This window comes from Triturus cristatus, chromosome 6, assembly GCF_964204655.1.
Source record: "Triturus cristatus chromosome 6, aTriCri1.1, whole genome shotgun sequence".
NCBI lineage: Eukaryota > Metazoa > Chordata > Amphibia > Caudata > Salamandridae > Triturus > Triturus cristatus.
The window spans coordinates 1,737,966,299-1,737,983,493 of NC_140589.1; the positions used below are offsets into that span (position 1 = coordinate 1,737,966,299).

Sequence of the window (17,195 nt, forward strand, 5' to 3'; positions counted from 1 at the left end):
AATTGCAGTACTGTCTGAGTGAAGTGCAGTATCTGGGCCACAGAATTGAGAAAGGCAAGAGAAAGGTGTCACCAGATCGCATTGAGGCTATTATGAATATGCCTGTGCCTACCACTCAGAGGGAAGTCCGAATGTTCTTGGGGATGGTTGGCTATTGTCGCCAATGGATTCCCAATTTCTCCTTTGAAGCGAAGCCCTTACAACGGCTGACGCGCAAGGATGTGATTGATCCGGTACCATGGGACGAAGACTGCTTGAGGTAATTTTTGATAAGCGTTAAAACAAACAAATGATGGACGGAATGCTGACAATGCAGACATTCTCCCCCAGTCAAGAGATCTGGGTTAAATCCATCATTCTTTTGCCCACTACACCACCCCAGTTTAGACATGGCCATATGCAAATCCGTCTTGACCCTGTGCCTCATGGGAACAGTCCAGCCCGAACTGCCAAGCCATGTCTTCCCTGGACCGGAATCAAGCATCCTAGGACCGGTTTCTGGCTATCAGCCGTTATCAGCCAGGATAGCTTGACTCCAGTGGCGTAGTGAGCACGGGTCCCACGTCTGGGAATACCCATCCCACTTAGGGCGAAAAGCGTTACAACAAACAAATGATGGACGGAATGCTGACAATGCAGACATTCTCCCCCAGTCAAGAGATATGGGTTAAATCCATCGTTCTTTTGCCCACTACACCACCCCAGTTTAGACATGGCCATATGCAAATCAGTCTTGACCCTGTGCCTCATGGGAACAGTCCAGCCCGAACTGCCAAGCCATGTCTTCCCTGGACCGGAATCAAGCATCCTAGGACCGGTTTCTGGCTATCAGCCGTCATCAGCCAGGATAGCTTGACTCCAGTGGCGTAGTGAGCACGGGTCCCACGTCTGGGAATACCCATCCCACTTAGGGCGAAAAGCGTTACAACAAACAAATGATGGACGGAATGCTGACAATGCAGACATTCTCCCCCAGTCAAGAGATCTGGGTCAAATCCATCGTTCTTTTGCCCACTACACCACCCCAGTTTAGACATGGCCATATGCAAATCAGTCTTGACCCTGTGCCTCATGGGAACAGTCCAGCCCGAACTGCCAAGCCATGTCTTCCCTGGACCGGAATCAAGCATCCTAGGACCGGTTTCTGGCTATCAGCCGTCATCAGCCAGGATAGCTTGACTCCAGTGGCGTAGTGAGCACGGGTCCCACGTCTGGGAATACCCATCCCACTTAGGGCAAAAAGCGTTACAACAAACAAATGATGGACGGAATGCTGACAATGCAGACATTCTCCCCCAGTCAAGAGATCTGGGTTAAATCCATCGTTCTTTTGCCCACTACACCACCCCAGTTTAGACATGGCCATATGCAAATCAGTCTTGACCCTGTGCCTCATGGGAACAGTCCAGCCCGAACTGCCAAGCCATGTCTTCCCTGGACCGGAATCAAGCATCCTAGGACCGGTTTCTGGCTATCAGCCGTCATCAGCCAGGATAGCTTGACTCCAGTGGCGTAGTGAGCACGGGTCCCACGTCTGGGAATACCCATCCCACTTAGGGCGAAAAGCGTTACAACAAACAAATGATGGACGGAATGCTGACAATGCAGACATTCTCCCCCAGTCAAGAGATCTGGGTTAAATCCATCGTTCTTTTGCCCACTACACCACCCCAGTTTAGACATGGCCATATGCAAATCAGTCTTGACCCTGTGCCTCATGGGAACAGTCCAGCCCGAACTGCCAAGCCATGTCTTCCCTGGACCGGAATCAAGCATCCTAGGACCGGTTTCTGGCTATCAGCCGTCATCAGCCAGGATAGCTTGACTCCAGTGGCGTAGTGAGCACGGGTCCCACGTCTGGGAATACCCATCCCACTTAGGGCGAAAAGCGTTACAACAAACAAATGATGGACGGAATGCTGACAATGCAGACATTCTCCCCCAGTCAAGAGATCTGGGTTAAATCCATCGTTCTTTTGCCCACTACACCACCCCAGTTTAGACATGGCCATATGCAAATCAGTCTTGACCCTGTGCCTCATGGGAACAGTCCAGCCCGAACTGCCAAGCCATGTCTTCCCTGGACCGGAATCAAGCATCCTAGGACCGGTTTCTGGCTATCAGCCGTCATCAGCCAGGATAGCTTGACTCCAGTGGCGTAGTGAGCACGGGTCCCACGTCTGGGAATACCCATCCCACTTAGGGCGAAAAGCGTTACAACAAACAAATGATGGACGGAATGCTGACAATGCAGACATTCTCCCCCAGTCAAGAGATCTGGGTTAAATCCATCGTTCTTTATCCCACTACACCACCCCAGTTTAGACATGGCCATATGCAAATCAGTCTTGACCCTGTGCCTCATGGGAACAGTCCAGCCCGAACTGCCAAGCCATGTCTTCCCTGGACCGGAATCAAGCATCCTAGGACCGGTTTCTGGCTATCAGCCGTCATCAGCCAGGATAGCTTGACTCCAGTGGCGTAGTGAGCACGGGTCCCACGTCTGGGAATACCCATCCCACTTAGGGCGAAAAGCGTTACAACAAACAAATGATGGACGGAATGCTGACAATGCAGACATTCTCCCCCAGTCAAGAGATCTGGGTTAAATCCATCGTTCTTTTGCCCACTACACCACCCCAGTTTAGACATGGCCATATGCAAATCAGTCTTGACCCTGTGCCTCATGGGAACAGTCCAGCCCGAACTGCCAAGCCATGTCTTCCCTGGACCGGAATCAAGCATCCTAGGACCGGTTTCTGGCTATCAGCCGTCATCAGCCAGGATAGCTTGACTCCAGTGGCGTAGTGAGCACGGGTCCCACGTCTGGGAATACCCATCCCACTTAGGGCGAAAAGCGTTACAACAAACAAATGATGGACGGAATGCTGACAATGCAGACATTCTCCCCCAGTCAAGAGATCTGGGTTAAATCCATCGTTCTTTTGCCCACTACACCACCCCAGTTTAGACATGGCCATATGCAAATCAGTCTTGACCCTGTGCCTCATGGGAACAGTCCAGCCCGAACTGCCAAGCCATGTCTTCCCTGGACCGGAATCAAGCATCCTAGGACCGGTTTCTGGCTATCAGCCGTCATCAGCCAGGATAGCTTGACTCCAGTGGCGTAGTGAGCACGGGTCCCACGTCTGGGAATACCCATCCCACTTAGGGCGAAAAGCGTTACAACAAACAAATGATGGACGGAATGCTGACAATGCAGACATTCTCCCCCAGTCAAGAGATCTGGGTTAAATCCATCGTTCTTTATCCCACTACACCACCCCAGTTTAGACATGGCCATATGCAAATCAGTCTTGACCCTGTGCCTCATGGGAACAGTCCAGCCCGAACTGCCAAGCCATGTCTTCCCTGGACCGGAATCAAGCATCCTAGGACCGGTTTCTGGCTATCAGCCGTCATCAGCCAGGATAGCTTGACTCCAGTGGCGTAGTGAGCACGGGTCCCACGTCTGGGAATACCCATCCCACTTAGGGCGAAAAGCGTTACAACAAACAAATGATGGACGGAATGCTGACAATGCAGACATTCTCCCCCAGTCAAGAGATCTGGGTTAAATCCATCGTTCTTTTGCCCACTACACCACCCCAGTTTAGACATGGCCATATGCAAATCAGTCTTGACCCTGTGCCTCATGGGAACAGTCCAGCCCGAACTGCCAAGCCATGTCTTCCCTGGACCAGAATCAAGCATCCTAGGACCGGTTTCTGGCTATCAGCCGTCATCAGCCAGGATAGCTTGACTCCAGTGGCGTAGTGAGCACGGGTCCCACGTCTGGTAATACCCATCCCACTTAGGGCGAAAAGCGTTACAACAAACAAATGATGGACGGAATGCTGACAATGCAGACATTCTCCCCCAGTCAAGAGATCTGGGTTAAATCCATCGTTCTTTATCCCACTACACCACCCCAGTTTAGACATGGCCATATGCAAATCAGTCTTGACCCTGTGCCTCATGGGAACAGTCCAGCCCGAACTGCCAAGCCATGTCTTCCCTGGACCGGAATCAAGCATCCTAGGACCGGTTTCTGGCTATCAGCCGTCATCAGCCAGGATAGCTTGACTCCAGTGGCGTAGTGAGCACGGGTCCCACGTCTGGGAATACCCATCCCACTTAGGGCGAAAAGCGTTACAACAAACAAATGATGGACGGAATGCTGACAATGCAGACATTCTCCCCCAGTCAAGAGATCTGGGTTAAATCCATCGTTCTTTTGCCCACTACACCACCCCAGTTTAGACATGGCCATATGCAAATCAGTCTTGACCCTGTGCCTCATGGGAACAGTCCAGCCCGAACTGCCAAGCCATGTCTTCCCTGGACCGGAATCAAGCATCCTAGGACCGGTTTCTGGCTATCAGCCGTCATCAGCCAGGATAGCTTGACTCCAGTGGCGTAGTGAGCACGGGTCCCACGTCTGGGAATACCCATCCCACTTAGGGCGAAAAGCGTTACAACAAACAAATGATGGACGGAATGCTGACAATGCAGACATTCTCCCCCAGTCAAGAGATCTGGGTTAAATCCATCGTTCTTTATCCCACTACACCACCCCAGTTTAGACATGGCCATATGCAAATCAGTCTTGACCCTGTGCCTCATGGGAACAGTCCAGCCCGAACTGCCAAGCCATGTCTTCCCTGGACCGGAATCAAGCATCCTAGGACCGGTTTCTGGCTATCAGCCGTCATCAGCCAGGATAGCTTGACTCCAGTGGCGTAGTGAGCACGGGTCCCACGTCTGGGAATACCCATCCCACTTAGGGCGAAAAGCGTTACAACAAACAAATGATGGACGGAATGCTGACAATGCAGACATTCTCCCCCAGTCAAGAGATCTGGGTTAAATCCATCGTTCTTTATCCCACTACACCACCCCAGTTTAGACATGGCCATATGCAAATCAGTCTTGACCCTGTGCCTCATGGGAACAGTCCAGCCCGAACTGCCAAGCCATGTCTTCCCTGGACCGGAATCAAGCATCCTAGGACCGGTTTCTGGCTATCAGCCGTCATCAGCCAGGATAGCTTGACTCCAGTGGCGTAGTGAGCACGGGTCCCACGTCTGGGAATACCCATCCCACTTAGGGCGAAAAGCGTTACAACAAACAAATGATGGACGGAATGCTGACAATGCAGACATTCTCCCCCAGTCAAGAGATCTGGGTTAAATCCATCGTTCTTTTGCCCACTACACCACCCCAGTTTAGACATGGCCATATGCAAATCAGTCTTGACCCTGTGCCTCATGGGAACAGTCCAGCCCGAACTGCCAAGCCATGTCTTTCCTGGACCGGAATCAAGCATCCTAGGACCCAGATCTCTTGACTGGGGGAGAATGTCTGCATTGTCAGCATTCCGTCCATCATTTGTTTGTTGTAACGCTTGAGGTAATTTTTGAGGCTGACAGAAGCCTTGTGTTACGCTTCAGCTTTGGGGATGCCTGATTACAACAAGGCATTCGCATTGTTCTGTTGCGAGAGGGAAGTTTGCGTATTGGCAGTTTTGACTGAGTCATGGAGGTGTCCGTAGACCAGTTGCCTACTTTTCAGCTACTTTAGATCCAGTAGCTTCTGCGTTGCCCGGATATCTTAAGTCCGTTGCTGCAACAGGTGTCAGCATTGAAAGATGTGAGAGTATTGTAATGGGACATCCACTTACAGTTTATGTGCCACATTCTGTTGAACTGTTGATGACAAGGTCTAAAACACAGCACCTCACGAACAACAGGTTGACACGTTATGAGCAAGTCATACTTGCTGCAGAAAATGTGACTTTGAAGAGGTGTTCTGTTTTAAATCCTGCGACATTGATGCCTATTCCAAATGTAGTTGACGAAGATTGTGAGGATCACGACTATCTCGATGTGACTGAACTGTGCACCAAACCGAGACCAGACATTGTTGATGAACCGCTCCTTGACCCGGATGAAATTTTCTTTGTGGACGGTTCATGTCTAAGAGACAGTGCTGGTCGATTGAGGGCAGCATGTGCTGTGTGTACCATCACAGGGGTGGTTGTAGCTGCTTGTTTAGAGGGAGTACACTCCGCACAGGTAGCTGAAATCATCGCCTTAACCCGTGCCTGCCTGGCGGCTGATCAGATTCGGATAACGATTTATACCGATAGTCAGTACGGGTTTGGTGTCGTTCACGACTTCGGACAGTTATGTTCACAGAGAGGGTTTATGACTTCTTCTGGTTCGCCCATTAGAAATGGGGAATATGTGAGACAGTTGTTGGAAGCACTGCAGTGTCCGAAAGAGATTGCTGTTGTCAAATGTTCAGCTCATTCCAAAGGAAGCGACTTTGTGTCGATGGGAAATTCCTATGCTGATGAAGGTGCCCGGTTTTGTGCAGAACAAGGATGCATATTTACGGGAGGGTATACTGGAGAAAGCCAAGAAAGAACCGATCTCAGCATGATGTTAGCCATGGCTGATACATGGGAGGAACTAAAGCGACTGCAGGATGAGGTGACTGATCAGGAGCGAGATAGCTGGATACGAGCAGGATGTGAGAAGGGAGATGTGGATGTGTGGGTTTCGAGGGATGGATGAGCTGTGCTACCAGAATGTCTGTTGAGCCCAATGGCGAGACTGATTCATGGTGTAGTACATCTTGGTAGAGATACGATGGTGTGTGTGTTCAGACAGACATGGTACAATCTGAAGTTTCGTGCAGTAGCTGAAGCTGTGTGTCAGAGATGTGTTACCTGTCAGCAGATGAATGCGGGAAAGAGAACTGCTGTGACGTTGAGCCACATTGGAAGGTCAGGAGGGCCTTTCAATAGGATGCAGTTGGACTTTATTGAGATGCCGAAGTGCACTGGCTTGAGGTACATCTTAGTGGTGGTATGCGTCTTTTGAAGATGGGTGGAGGCTTACCCAACACGTAGATGTGACACACTCACTGTAGCTAAGCTGTTGCTGAGAGAGCTCATCCCGAGGTTCGGTTTTCCAACCTCTTTGAAGTCAGATAGAGGGACACATTTCCATAGTGAAATCATGAAATTGCTCTGTGCTGCCTTGAATGTTGATCAGAGATTACATTGCAGTTATCGACCAGAGCCTTCTGGGATTGTGGAACACATTAATGGGATGGCAAAAGTGTGTTCTTCGACATCCCTGAAGTGGCCTGACGCACTGCCCTTAGTTCTCATGAGCCTCCGTAGTGTTCCTGATAGGAGGACTGGGTTGTCACCTCATGAGATACTAATGGGGAGGGCAATGCGAGTACCAGCGATACCTCTACTGCTTTGATTAACATCACTGATGACTTGATTCTCGACTACTGTAAGGGACTGGCTGACACAGTCCGTTCTGTGTCCCAGCAGGTGCAAGCAGCAACAGTTCCAGCCGTAGGTGACCTGTGCCACGACTTGTGCCCGGGAGATTGGGTGCTTGTGCGTAAACACATGAGGAAGAGTTGCCTGGATGTTCGTTGGCGTGGTCCGTACCAGGTAATACTGGTCACACGGCAGTGAAGTGTGGGGGACTGCCGAACTGGGTGCATGCCTCCCATACCCGCAGAGTTCCAGCACCCTTGGAAGATACAGCCCCTCTCATAACTGAAAATCCAGCTGAGGTGGCAGGGCCATCTGAGAGGGCAAGCCAAGCTGTGAGAGTTGCTGATGCAGTTGGTTGTGCACTAGATCGAGCTGAAAGGGATTGTACCAGTCGAAGCCCCGAATTTGACTCAGACGGAGAAAGTGTTGCTGTGGGTGGAGTAGAGTCAAATTCTGCTGAAGGAGGAAGTAGTGCACAGGGTATTCGAAGGGAGAGCAGAAGTGCCACAGAAGCAGAGAGAGTTTGGCCTGTGAATCAGACGCGGCTGAACTTGAGATTGGCACCGCAAAGAGATCTTGCCCCAGTTTCTGAGACGTCTGAATCTGAGCAAAGTGACGAAGAGCAAGCTCAAATCAGTCTGAGAAGGTCAAGGAGAGCAAGAGTGCCGTGTCAAAGGTACGCCTCACCAGAGTGGACATACGTTGTGACTGATGCCAGGCATACCGAGCACGGGGATGCTGAGGTCTTTGACACTCATCAGCAATTCTCCGAACTTGAAAATAGACGTGTTGTTACTGGTTCCAGGGGTGGAAATCGAAGGAATACTGACTCTCAATATTCCGAATCCACCACTTCTGAGTAAGGTTCGTGAATTAATCCTGGAGACGCTGGTTTTTCCAACTTTTGGTATTGTACCACCGCATCAGGAGTTAGTGGTACTTCGTCTTGAAATTCTGCAAGGTGTCAGAGATTTTGGGAGCTGATCTTGCTCTGGACTGAAGGTAAAACCTTTGTTGTACATAAAAGTCCAAGGAAGAAGATAACCTAGGCCCGAGTGGAAGAACAATAAAGTTAGGGATTTGCCGTTGAAACGATGAAAGAGGGCTAGGGAAGTCTTTTTGTGGACTGTGTAAATAGGGAACTGAAATTGCAAGGGGTTTTCCAGCTTTATGGGGTTGTTTGAACTGGTTGACAAGCAGTACCCGGAAGAGAGAGAGACTCTTACTTGCTGCTGTTGAGCCAAGAACTTCGAGAACGTTGCAAGCATGGCAGATGCTGGAAATACTCACCGTAGAGCTAAATTAGTGATAGGTACACTCTTAGGGGTAGTGATAGTCGCTATAGTTGCGATAGTTGTAGCCTCATATATCGTTTCACATGAGCAGGAGGGGGAGGTACAGGAGACACCTACACCTACCACCTCTAGCCAGAAAGAGGTTACTATAGGAGCTCAAAGAGCTTTGTTACTTGAAGAGAGTCGTAGATTCACATAGATCTGTCTAGAAGTGACTTTAAGCTTAATGCTTATGCGAAGCTGTTATATGAGTATGTGGATGCAATGGATGCGAAAGACTGTTATGTGTGCATGCAGCTACCTTCTTCTGTAGATGAGGGTATTAGATACCATCACCTTCCACTAACATATGGAATTTCTTGTAGTTTGTTGCTTAGTATCTTTTATGAGAGACGACAATTTGAGTATTTCTTTTCCAATTACGATGCAGTACTTCCTGAAGTTCCAGCTTATCAGCATTTGAATAAATACGATTATTACAAGTCAGAAGACAGACTTCGGAAGTATTTCATACCGTCTTTGGAACTGGATACGGCTTATGCTCACCGACATAATTTGACATGTTCATTGTCAGATACAGAGAAGAAGTTCATAGGTCAAGTAGAAGACAGATATAGAAAACTAACCCAGACACGAAATACAGGGGAGAGTCCGGTGGATTGGACAGATGAGGAGAGATTGCACAGATCGAAGATGAGTTATGGACCCATAGCGTTAGATCAGGCGCAAAAGGGGAAGTTGTGTGTGAGACGTCCTCAGACCTATTATGAAAAGGTCTCAGTAGGACAAAGTACGTGTGACCATATCTTTACCATGGAGGACACTGCTAAGAACTTTTTGCAAGGTCCGGTGCAAGTGATTCCAACTGTGTATTATGTGTGCGGAAGGAATGCCTATGTGAGGTTGCCTGCGAATTGGTATGGTACATGTTACTTGGCTATTATTTTTCCAAAAATCTATCATGCAGAAGATTTGAATCTTTTGGAGACTGGACATCATTCTAGGGTGCGAAGAGCTGCAAGTGCAGGAGCAGTGATTGGTGATATCTTTGGAGCGATGATACCAAGTTTGGGTGTGATTTTGAATGATGTGAAGATTAGAAGGTTGGCGACTGTGGTTGATGAGTTGTCAATGAATACTGCGTGGTCTTTGCTGTTGGTGGATGGAGATATGTTGTCGATAAGGACGATGGTTTTGCAGAATCGTCTTGCTTTAGACGTATTATTGGCAAAAGAGGGTGGAGTCTGTAAATTGTTGAAAGTTCAGGAATGCTGTACGTATATTCCAGACAATAGCAAGGATCTGGAGAAATATATAGATAACATCACTACGATTCATCAAGAGATTGGGGATTTGACTGAAGAGGGCGTGTGGGAAAAGATTGGTAAAGGATTTGGTCGTGTGGGAAGTTGGTTTGCGAATCTGGGAAAGGGGTTCCTTGGATTCGTGCTGAAGCCTCTCATTGTTGTTGTGGTTTGTGTGATCTGTTTGTGGGGTCTCATCAGAGCCTATAAGTGGTACAGAGGAAACAGAATTGAAAGAGCTCTCAGAGCGAGTGAAAGGCGAATGGCTAGACTGTCAATATCAGAATCCTAAGAGAATGGAGAGGTTCCGACAGGGGAGGATGGCAACGGGCACTGTTTAGGTCGGTTCTTTCTCCAAGGGAAGTGATTGTGTGATGACATTTGTCATCAAAGGGAGGAACTGATAGAGCATCATGTGATTCTGAAATCTGTAGGGGTGCATCATATTCACCGTTAGTCAGCACCCGCAAATTAATCGATGTGTGTTAAGTAGTGCCATAGAAATGTATTGCTGAAATCGTTTTACATAGAGGTGATTAGAAATGTAATAATGCTTTCCATGAAGAGTAAAGTTGCAAGCTATCGTGAATGTATTTAGTAAACGCACAATGATTAGTTTTCGTTCCATGTAATGTATTAGGTTAACGTGTGCCACGTTAGAATTACCCATGCAAGTTGCTTACTCACGTATATGAGAATAATTAATCAATGCTTAGAGTGTGATTTAATAGAGTATTTAATAGTGTAAAGGCCTGATCGCATATACGTAGAGAGAAAGGCCTGTTCATTTTCTTATGTTAGCTAAATGTTGTAGGCCGAAAATGATTTCCCTTGGTAAAGGCTTTGGGTTGCAAGGAGATGTAAAATCTTGGAGACGTGAAATGTTTTTCGTTCCCATGTTTCTGTTGCAGGTGCAAGGACATTTAGCTTGTTAGTGAGACTAGGTCTTTGTTTTAGGAGTTAGGATGCTGCGAGAAGCCAACAGGGGAGTGCACTGGAATGTGAGGATGATACTTTCAGCGGAGAAGGTGCCTGGGACCCAAGGTCAAGCTAACCGTCGTCGGACACCAGACAAAGTGGTAGGAAAACTACCGGGAGAAGACCTGGTGAAGAGGTGTGCCCAGAGGCGTGTTCTACGATTTTGGGGTTTTGTATTAGGGACAGTGCCCCATGGGTTGAGCACTTGAGGTTTAGACGGGAAGCTAGAAAGAGCATCTTAGATCGAGCTCTAACTCAGTGAATGTACTTCTTAGGAAGTCTTCACTTCTGACTCCTTTATTCTCTTGCCTGGAATGGGGAATGCTAAGTAGGGATGTCACCTTAGAGGGAGTGTAGGGATAGACTAACACTTTCCTTTTTAGACTAATGATTCCTAATTTGGATATTGGCTTAACCATTGCTTTCTTGATGATTTTGGAATCGGTGATTCTCTTTGTCTTGAGTCGGATGAGAATTCTCCGTAGACTTGCTTTTGTATTAGTGCCCATTTACCTTTTACACCTTGTATTGAGGTGTCTGTATGTTCAGCTATTTTTGCTTGTAATAAAATCTTATAAATTTTAGATTCGCAGTCAGTGGTCCTTTCCCAAATGAAGTCTAACTTTGGTGATTATGTTTTGATAATTGGATTTCCTCCCCTCTACACTATTTAGCAGATAAAAAGATCCTGGCGACCTGAGAGGATTCTTGGAGATAACCAGGTAGGCAAGAATCCGGCCCTGTCACATGCAATTCCTGTCATGTGTGAGGGATCATGTGTAAGAGAAATGTAACATTGTATATTTGCTGAATCTTAAATTAATCAAACTGAGAAGATAATCATAATTGGCTACCTAGAAACCTGAATACACGGACAATGTTTGAATGATACTCAAATGTCAACACCTCCAATTTCTGAAACCATATTCTTGACGATATATTCTACTTCCTCATAAAATACATGGGAGTGACATGGTTGTTTCACTAAAATACCCATTTTTGAGATAGTTTTGCTCTTAAAAAACAGTGTATAAAAGTAATTTATTTTGCTACTATATTTGTGCTGGAAAGCCATTAGCTTATTGGTGCTTTAAAAATAAAAAAACACTTCCAGCAAACTTCCTTAGTCCCTTGAAATCTAGACTTTCTGGTTAGTGAAAAAAAGAGTGTAGGAGTTACCCAGCCACAATAGTGAAAGCCTAGTGTGTAAGAGAGTGAAATAGTGCAAACCAGTAGAGTAGAGCGAGTAGTTGTGTGCAGAAAAGCCGCTGCAAAAACAACAAGAATGGGGGCTGCAGAGTGACTGGGGGCCACAGAATAAATAAGGAAGAAAACACAGATCCGGTATGACAGTAGAACAGCACTTCTGTAATCGGGTATGGGCAGAATTTACAGATGAACAACAATTAAGGTACAACGCAAGGAATTGGGAAAGAAGGAAATTAATATGTGCTGGAACTATGTTGGTTTACAGGGTTCTCCCACCACATAGAGTCTAAAAACACTTTTAAGAACCAAGTTTCAAAACGTAGAAAGGAAATCATCTAGCTAAAACAGGGAAACCTTTGTAGAACAGATACAATTCAATGAATTTACCGCTTGGAACGACATAGTAGTTGAAAGGTCTGCAGTACAACATTGGAGGATTACTGATTTTCTGACACACATTAAAAGGCGGAGACAGGATCTATCAGTGACAACGTGACTCACAACAGGGCTAAATGGAGGTTACCAAAGACATCTTGACTATGTTACAGGAGGTTCAGAAATATTCTTTTGGAGGCAAAATATCTGAAAAAATCGTGCCAAAAACAAAACAGGCGGTTGACTTTCTCACTAGGTGAGGTCACATCCTATGTCTTCAGGATAGTGAGCTCTGACATAGGAGTGCAAATCTAGCAAGTTATTGGCCCGTGTCCTTGTTATAAGCATTACTGGCAGCACAGTAAGATGTTCAGAAATACTACACCTTGACAAACAGGTACATTATCCCATGATCCATCATCTTGACAAACTGACACCATGCTGTCCAAGTCAGGGTAGCGCGTGTGGAATCCTTCATGACAGCGGATTATTAACTTGTCTCCAGGACTGTATGTCTTGTTGTGTACATCAGCATCTTCCACATGTGGAACACGGCAATCTAGAACTTTTTCAAGAAGTCATAAATTGTTTGCTTTGAAGAAAAGTTACATTAAATACGTATTTGCAAAAACCTTTTGGATGAAAAGGTTAAAATTTAAAACAAAAAACTTCCTTTAGGTAGCTGTGTAACAAGGATGGACTGGGCTGCATACCTGGTTAACTTAGCTCAGACTTAACTGAGGTATAACAGCATTAGTATATTCTGATTATTGAGCTACGTGAAATAAGTCTGGTTCCCTGTTTTTTTTTATACTTACGTTGATTGCTTAATTTTCTCTTGCAAAAGTTTATTTGGAACAGAAAGGTCTAGCAAGAACTCTGAAACTGTATGTGTGCTATTCCTTTCTCTAGCCTCACATCATTTTAAGAGGCTCATGAGTGTCTTGTACTTGTTACGGGACTGGGAGGAGGCGGGGGTCCTTACAATAGGGGATCTCTTTGAAGATGGCAACCTCCTACCTTTTAATGACCTGGTGGAGCGCCATGACCTACCACGCGGGGACTTCCTGCTTCATGCCGCACTGACAGCAGCCATCAGGAAACACTGGCGGGAGGGGATGGTGGAACCTCAGACCTCGCTGGCCTGCCAATATGTAGTAATGGCGGTGGGAACGTTTAAGGCGTTCACGTGTCTCTACAGGAGGATTACCCACAGCTTCCGAAAGCCCTTGTCGGCCCTACATCTCAAATGGGAAGAGGATTTGGGTGAACCCATTGGGGAGAAGCCATGGGGGGAATTGGAAGAACGGGCCTGGAAGTGTTCCAGGAATGCCCACTTCCAGCTAATCCACTTCTACGTGCTGCATAGGGCATACCTTACCCCCGGTAAGGTGAATGAATACTTCAGGGTTTCAACAGCGTGTCCACGGTGTAACCTGGAGGGGGCGGGGTTTCTACACATGTTTTGGGACTGTCCACTTCTGGGAGAGTACTGGAGGGGAGTGACGTCTGAGTTGGCGGCAGCAACAGAAAGACGGGTAGCGCTGACACCGAGCTGTTGTCTGTTGCATTGGTTTCCACATACAAGACCAAAGTCACTAGCAAGTTTATAGACCTGGGGCTGGTCTTGGCCCAGAGGGAGATCACCAGCCACTGGAAGGCAAGGACTTGCCCCAACTAAGCACGATGGACTAGGGAGTTAGTGAAATGGGCAGAAGCGGAGGGGAACTGTAGATTGCGCATGGCTACCCGAACTGGGAGCGACAAATCTCTGGAGATGGCGCGTGCGTGGGTTGCACTGGTGGAGCTGGTAAAACACCCACCTGGCGATATTGAGGGCACTCCTGACCGGGGGGAGCCAGCAGCACATAACTGAGGTTGGGAGGTACTGATTGATTAGAGAGCAGAGCGCTGATACGGCGGGGTGATCCTGGGTGAACACTTGTGCCCAACACTGACACTTGCGGGTTGGAATGCATGGGCCACGGAACATCACTGTCCTGCCCACGGATCCAGTAGCGAACCTTTTCTTAACTCAGCGACATGCCGGGGGGGCAGGGGAGGGAGGAGGGGATAGTTGAGATTGGGAGGGGAGGGTGGTTGTTAGAGTTGCAAGTTATAGATGGTGGCCGGAGAGATACCAACTAATAGATCTCACTGACTCATATTACAAGACGGAAGATGGGGTACCGGGGATTATCCCCCATTCAGATCACATTTCCCCATGTCAGGAGAGGGTTCCTTTTCTCCTTTTGTTTACTGATGATTGCTGATGTACTATGGAAATGTAATATCCTGCTAAGTACTAATTTTGATTTCAATCTGTCCATTTGCAGCCCTATTCGGGTACGTTATTGTGCCTATGTTTTTGATAACTCAATAAAATTTGTTTAAAAAAAAAATTAGTGTCTTGTACTTGAGCATATAACTTAACAGTGGAGACCTCTTGTAATACATAAATACTGTGTTTTTACAAGAAATATGGGTGGTACGTCAAGAAAAAAAACATACGCTACTTCGTGCACCCCTCATTCAAACTCTTTTTGTGATATCTTACTAACTGACAACACAAATATCACTAGTCAGAATAACACCAAATTTAGCATAAAACAGAGGTAATTATGAGGACCAATACTTTTCAGATAGTTGTAAATCCACCCAAGGTTTTCAGAAAAATTCACAATAATATTTTTTGTGATACAGCACAGGACACTAAGCCGTCTCTTAAACGCTATTGTTCAGTCTGCTTGTGGAAAAGGTTCTTGAGCTAGGTGTGGTTGGCTTTGTAGACAACTCGGTGTATGAAGCTGGATGGACTGGAATTGTACATTATACTCAATGGTCAGCCTTTGCAGTGCCCCATGGACTCTGATGATGTGACCACAATGATGGAGACACAGATGTTGAAAAAACAGGACCTGATGCATCTCGATCTTTTGTATTTTGGGAAATCCAGGGTACAGCCCATATGGGACCAGACATGGGTAGGTACTAATACATCCCAGTTGGAAAAGCTTAAGATAACTTTTTCATTAAGAGGAGTATATGTATATTCGATAATTCGATATTAGCACTGCTCATCTGTGAAGTCAGCCAGATAGATAGCTTGATGATTTGTATAACTAAATCTCATTTGTCCGATTCACCACCACACGATGAATGTTGAGTATATGACAATGGTCTCCCCACCTTGAATCTAGAATCTGTGATCGCGAATCAGTCAAGGCCAGAGATACAGGGACTTAATTGCTATTTCTAGCTTACGGTTAGTACTTGTCACTGTGCTGTTAACTATATGGTGGTTATTAGGTCACTTCAGCCTTGGACTCTCTTAGAACAAAATCATGCTCTTAGATTCAACAAATACTGCAGCCCAAACTGCTGATTTACCCTGGATCAACCTGGAAGCAAAACTTGCATCACTGGTGAGAATACGCGGTGTGTGTGCTAGTAAACAGAGACGATGGCTCAAATAATGGCTGGAGCCAAGAATTGTGCATGCAGAGGGGTTTTCTGCATACTTGTGCTCCTTGGTCACGAGCACAGCAGAGAAGAAGAACAAGTGTCCCTGGAAAAGCAAACAAGGCTAGCTCCTCAGACGTCCAGGGAGTTCGACAATCAAGGATGGTGTGTTTTTGAGGAGTGTACGCTAATTACCAAAACTGAAAACACAAACTCACATAAACCTATTGTGCTCTTTCAGAACGAACAATTAACAATAGGCAATTTAATCAATTATTCTATACTTTACCACCAAGTTTTATTGACTTACCTTCAGGTAGGCACTCGGTTTTGTCAATTGGTTTCCAGCTGAGAGACCCATTGTATTGTCGCAAGCACTGTTTCTTAGGTGGCCCACTAAGCGTGTATCCTTCCAGACAGTGGAATCGTGCTACAGCGTTTTCAAAGAAAACTCCTACATTGGGCGTCCAGTAGCCATAGTCTGGAACACTGGGATTGGTGCAGGCATCTGAATCTGAAAATGCAGAGGTTTTAAGAGAGTGGTGTTAATTAAATTACTCTGGTGATAACACACTACTTGTTGTTCATTTGGGAAAAGTGTTGCATAGCAATTCAAATTTATTTTCATGCATATCCTCACTCTATAGGATAAAGAAAAGTATCCAATAACGTTGTATCAAAGAGAATAACCTAAAAACACATGAACGCAGAACAATTTATCATAATTTCAGATACGTTGTGAAAGTGCTGCTAACTCCGAACATAGCCATGGGTTAATGCAAAAGTACTATTCAAATTATTACTCAAATACTAACATTCAACATGGACTATTAAAAATATTGCACTCCGTATAGTAAGACTCTTAAGGGGCTGACTTTGTTATGTTTAGAAAAGAAAAATATGAAGAACAGAATTGACTATCTATCCATGAGCACAGGCATAGACGTACAAATAGAACATTCTACAACTACTAAAGATTAACTTATCGAATCGTGACACCTGAAATCCAAATACATAACATACAAAAATAAATAGAGTAGAAAGGATAGGCAAAGAAGTGAGTCCAGACCCGGGGAAATGTTATAGTTGATTCTTACAGGAGGCGTAGGCTTTAAAAAAGCAAAGGGATAGCTTTTATTGTGGATTGTGTGATCTATATAGCACTCGGGTGTCACCCCTCAGTTACTCCACAATCTGTTTTTGGTGGCTTTCTCTTTTGTCTTGAAGAAATGATTATACAAACACAAAAAAATGATGGACGGA

General features: G+C 46.2%; 1 protein-coding gene across 6 annotated transcripts in view; it reads right to left on the reverse strand.

Moving 5' to 3' along the window:
* The window catches only part of SUSD4 (sushi domain containing 4), a 419,536-nt gene that overhangs the window by 133,939 nt on the left and 268,402 nt on the right, over positions 1-17,195 (reverse strand). For 4 of the 6 annotated variants that reach the window (XM_085612987.1, XM_085612985.1, XM_085612983.1 and 1 more), the window contains 2 exons: positions 16,243-16,446; positions 12,856-13,035 (listed from right to left, as the gene is read on the reverse strand). In XM_085612987.1, coding sequence (XP_085469113.1) covers positions 12,856-13,035; positions 16,243-16,446 — 384 coding nt within the window. The remainder of the gene's footprint in view (positions 1-12,855; positions 13,036-16,242; positions 16,447-17,195) is intronic. The other 2 variants (XM_085612986.1, XM_085612984.1) reach the window with 2 other exon arrangements.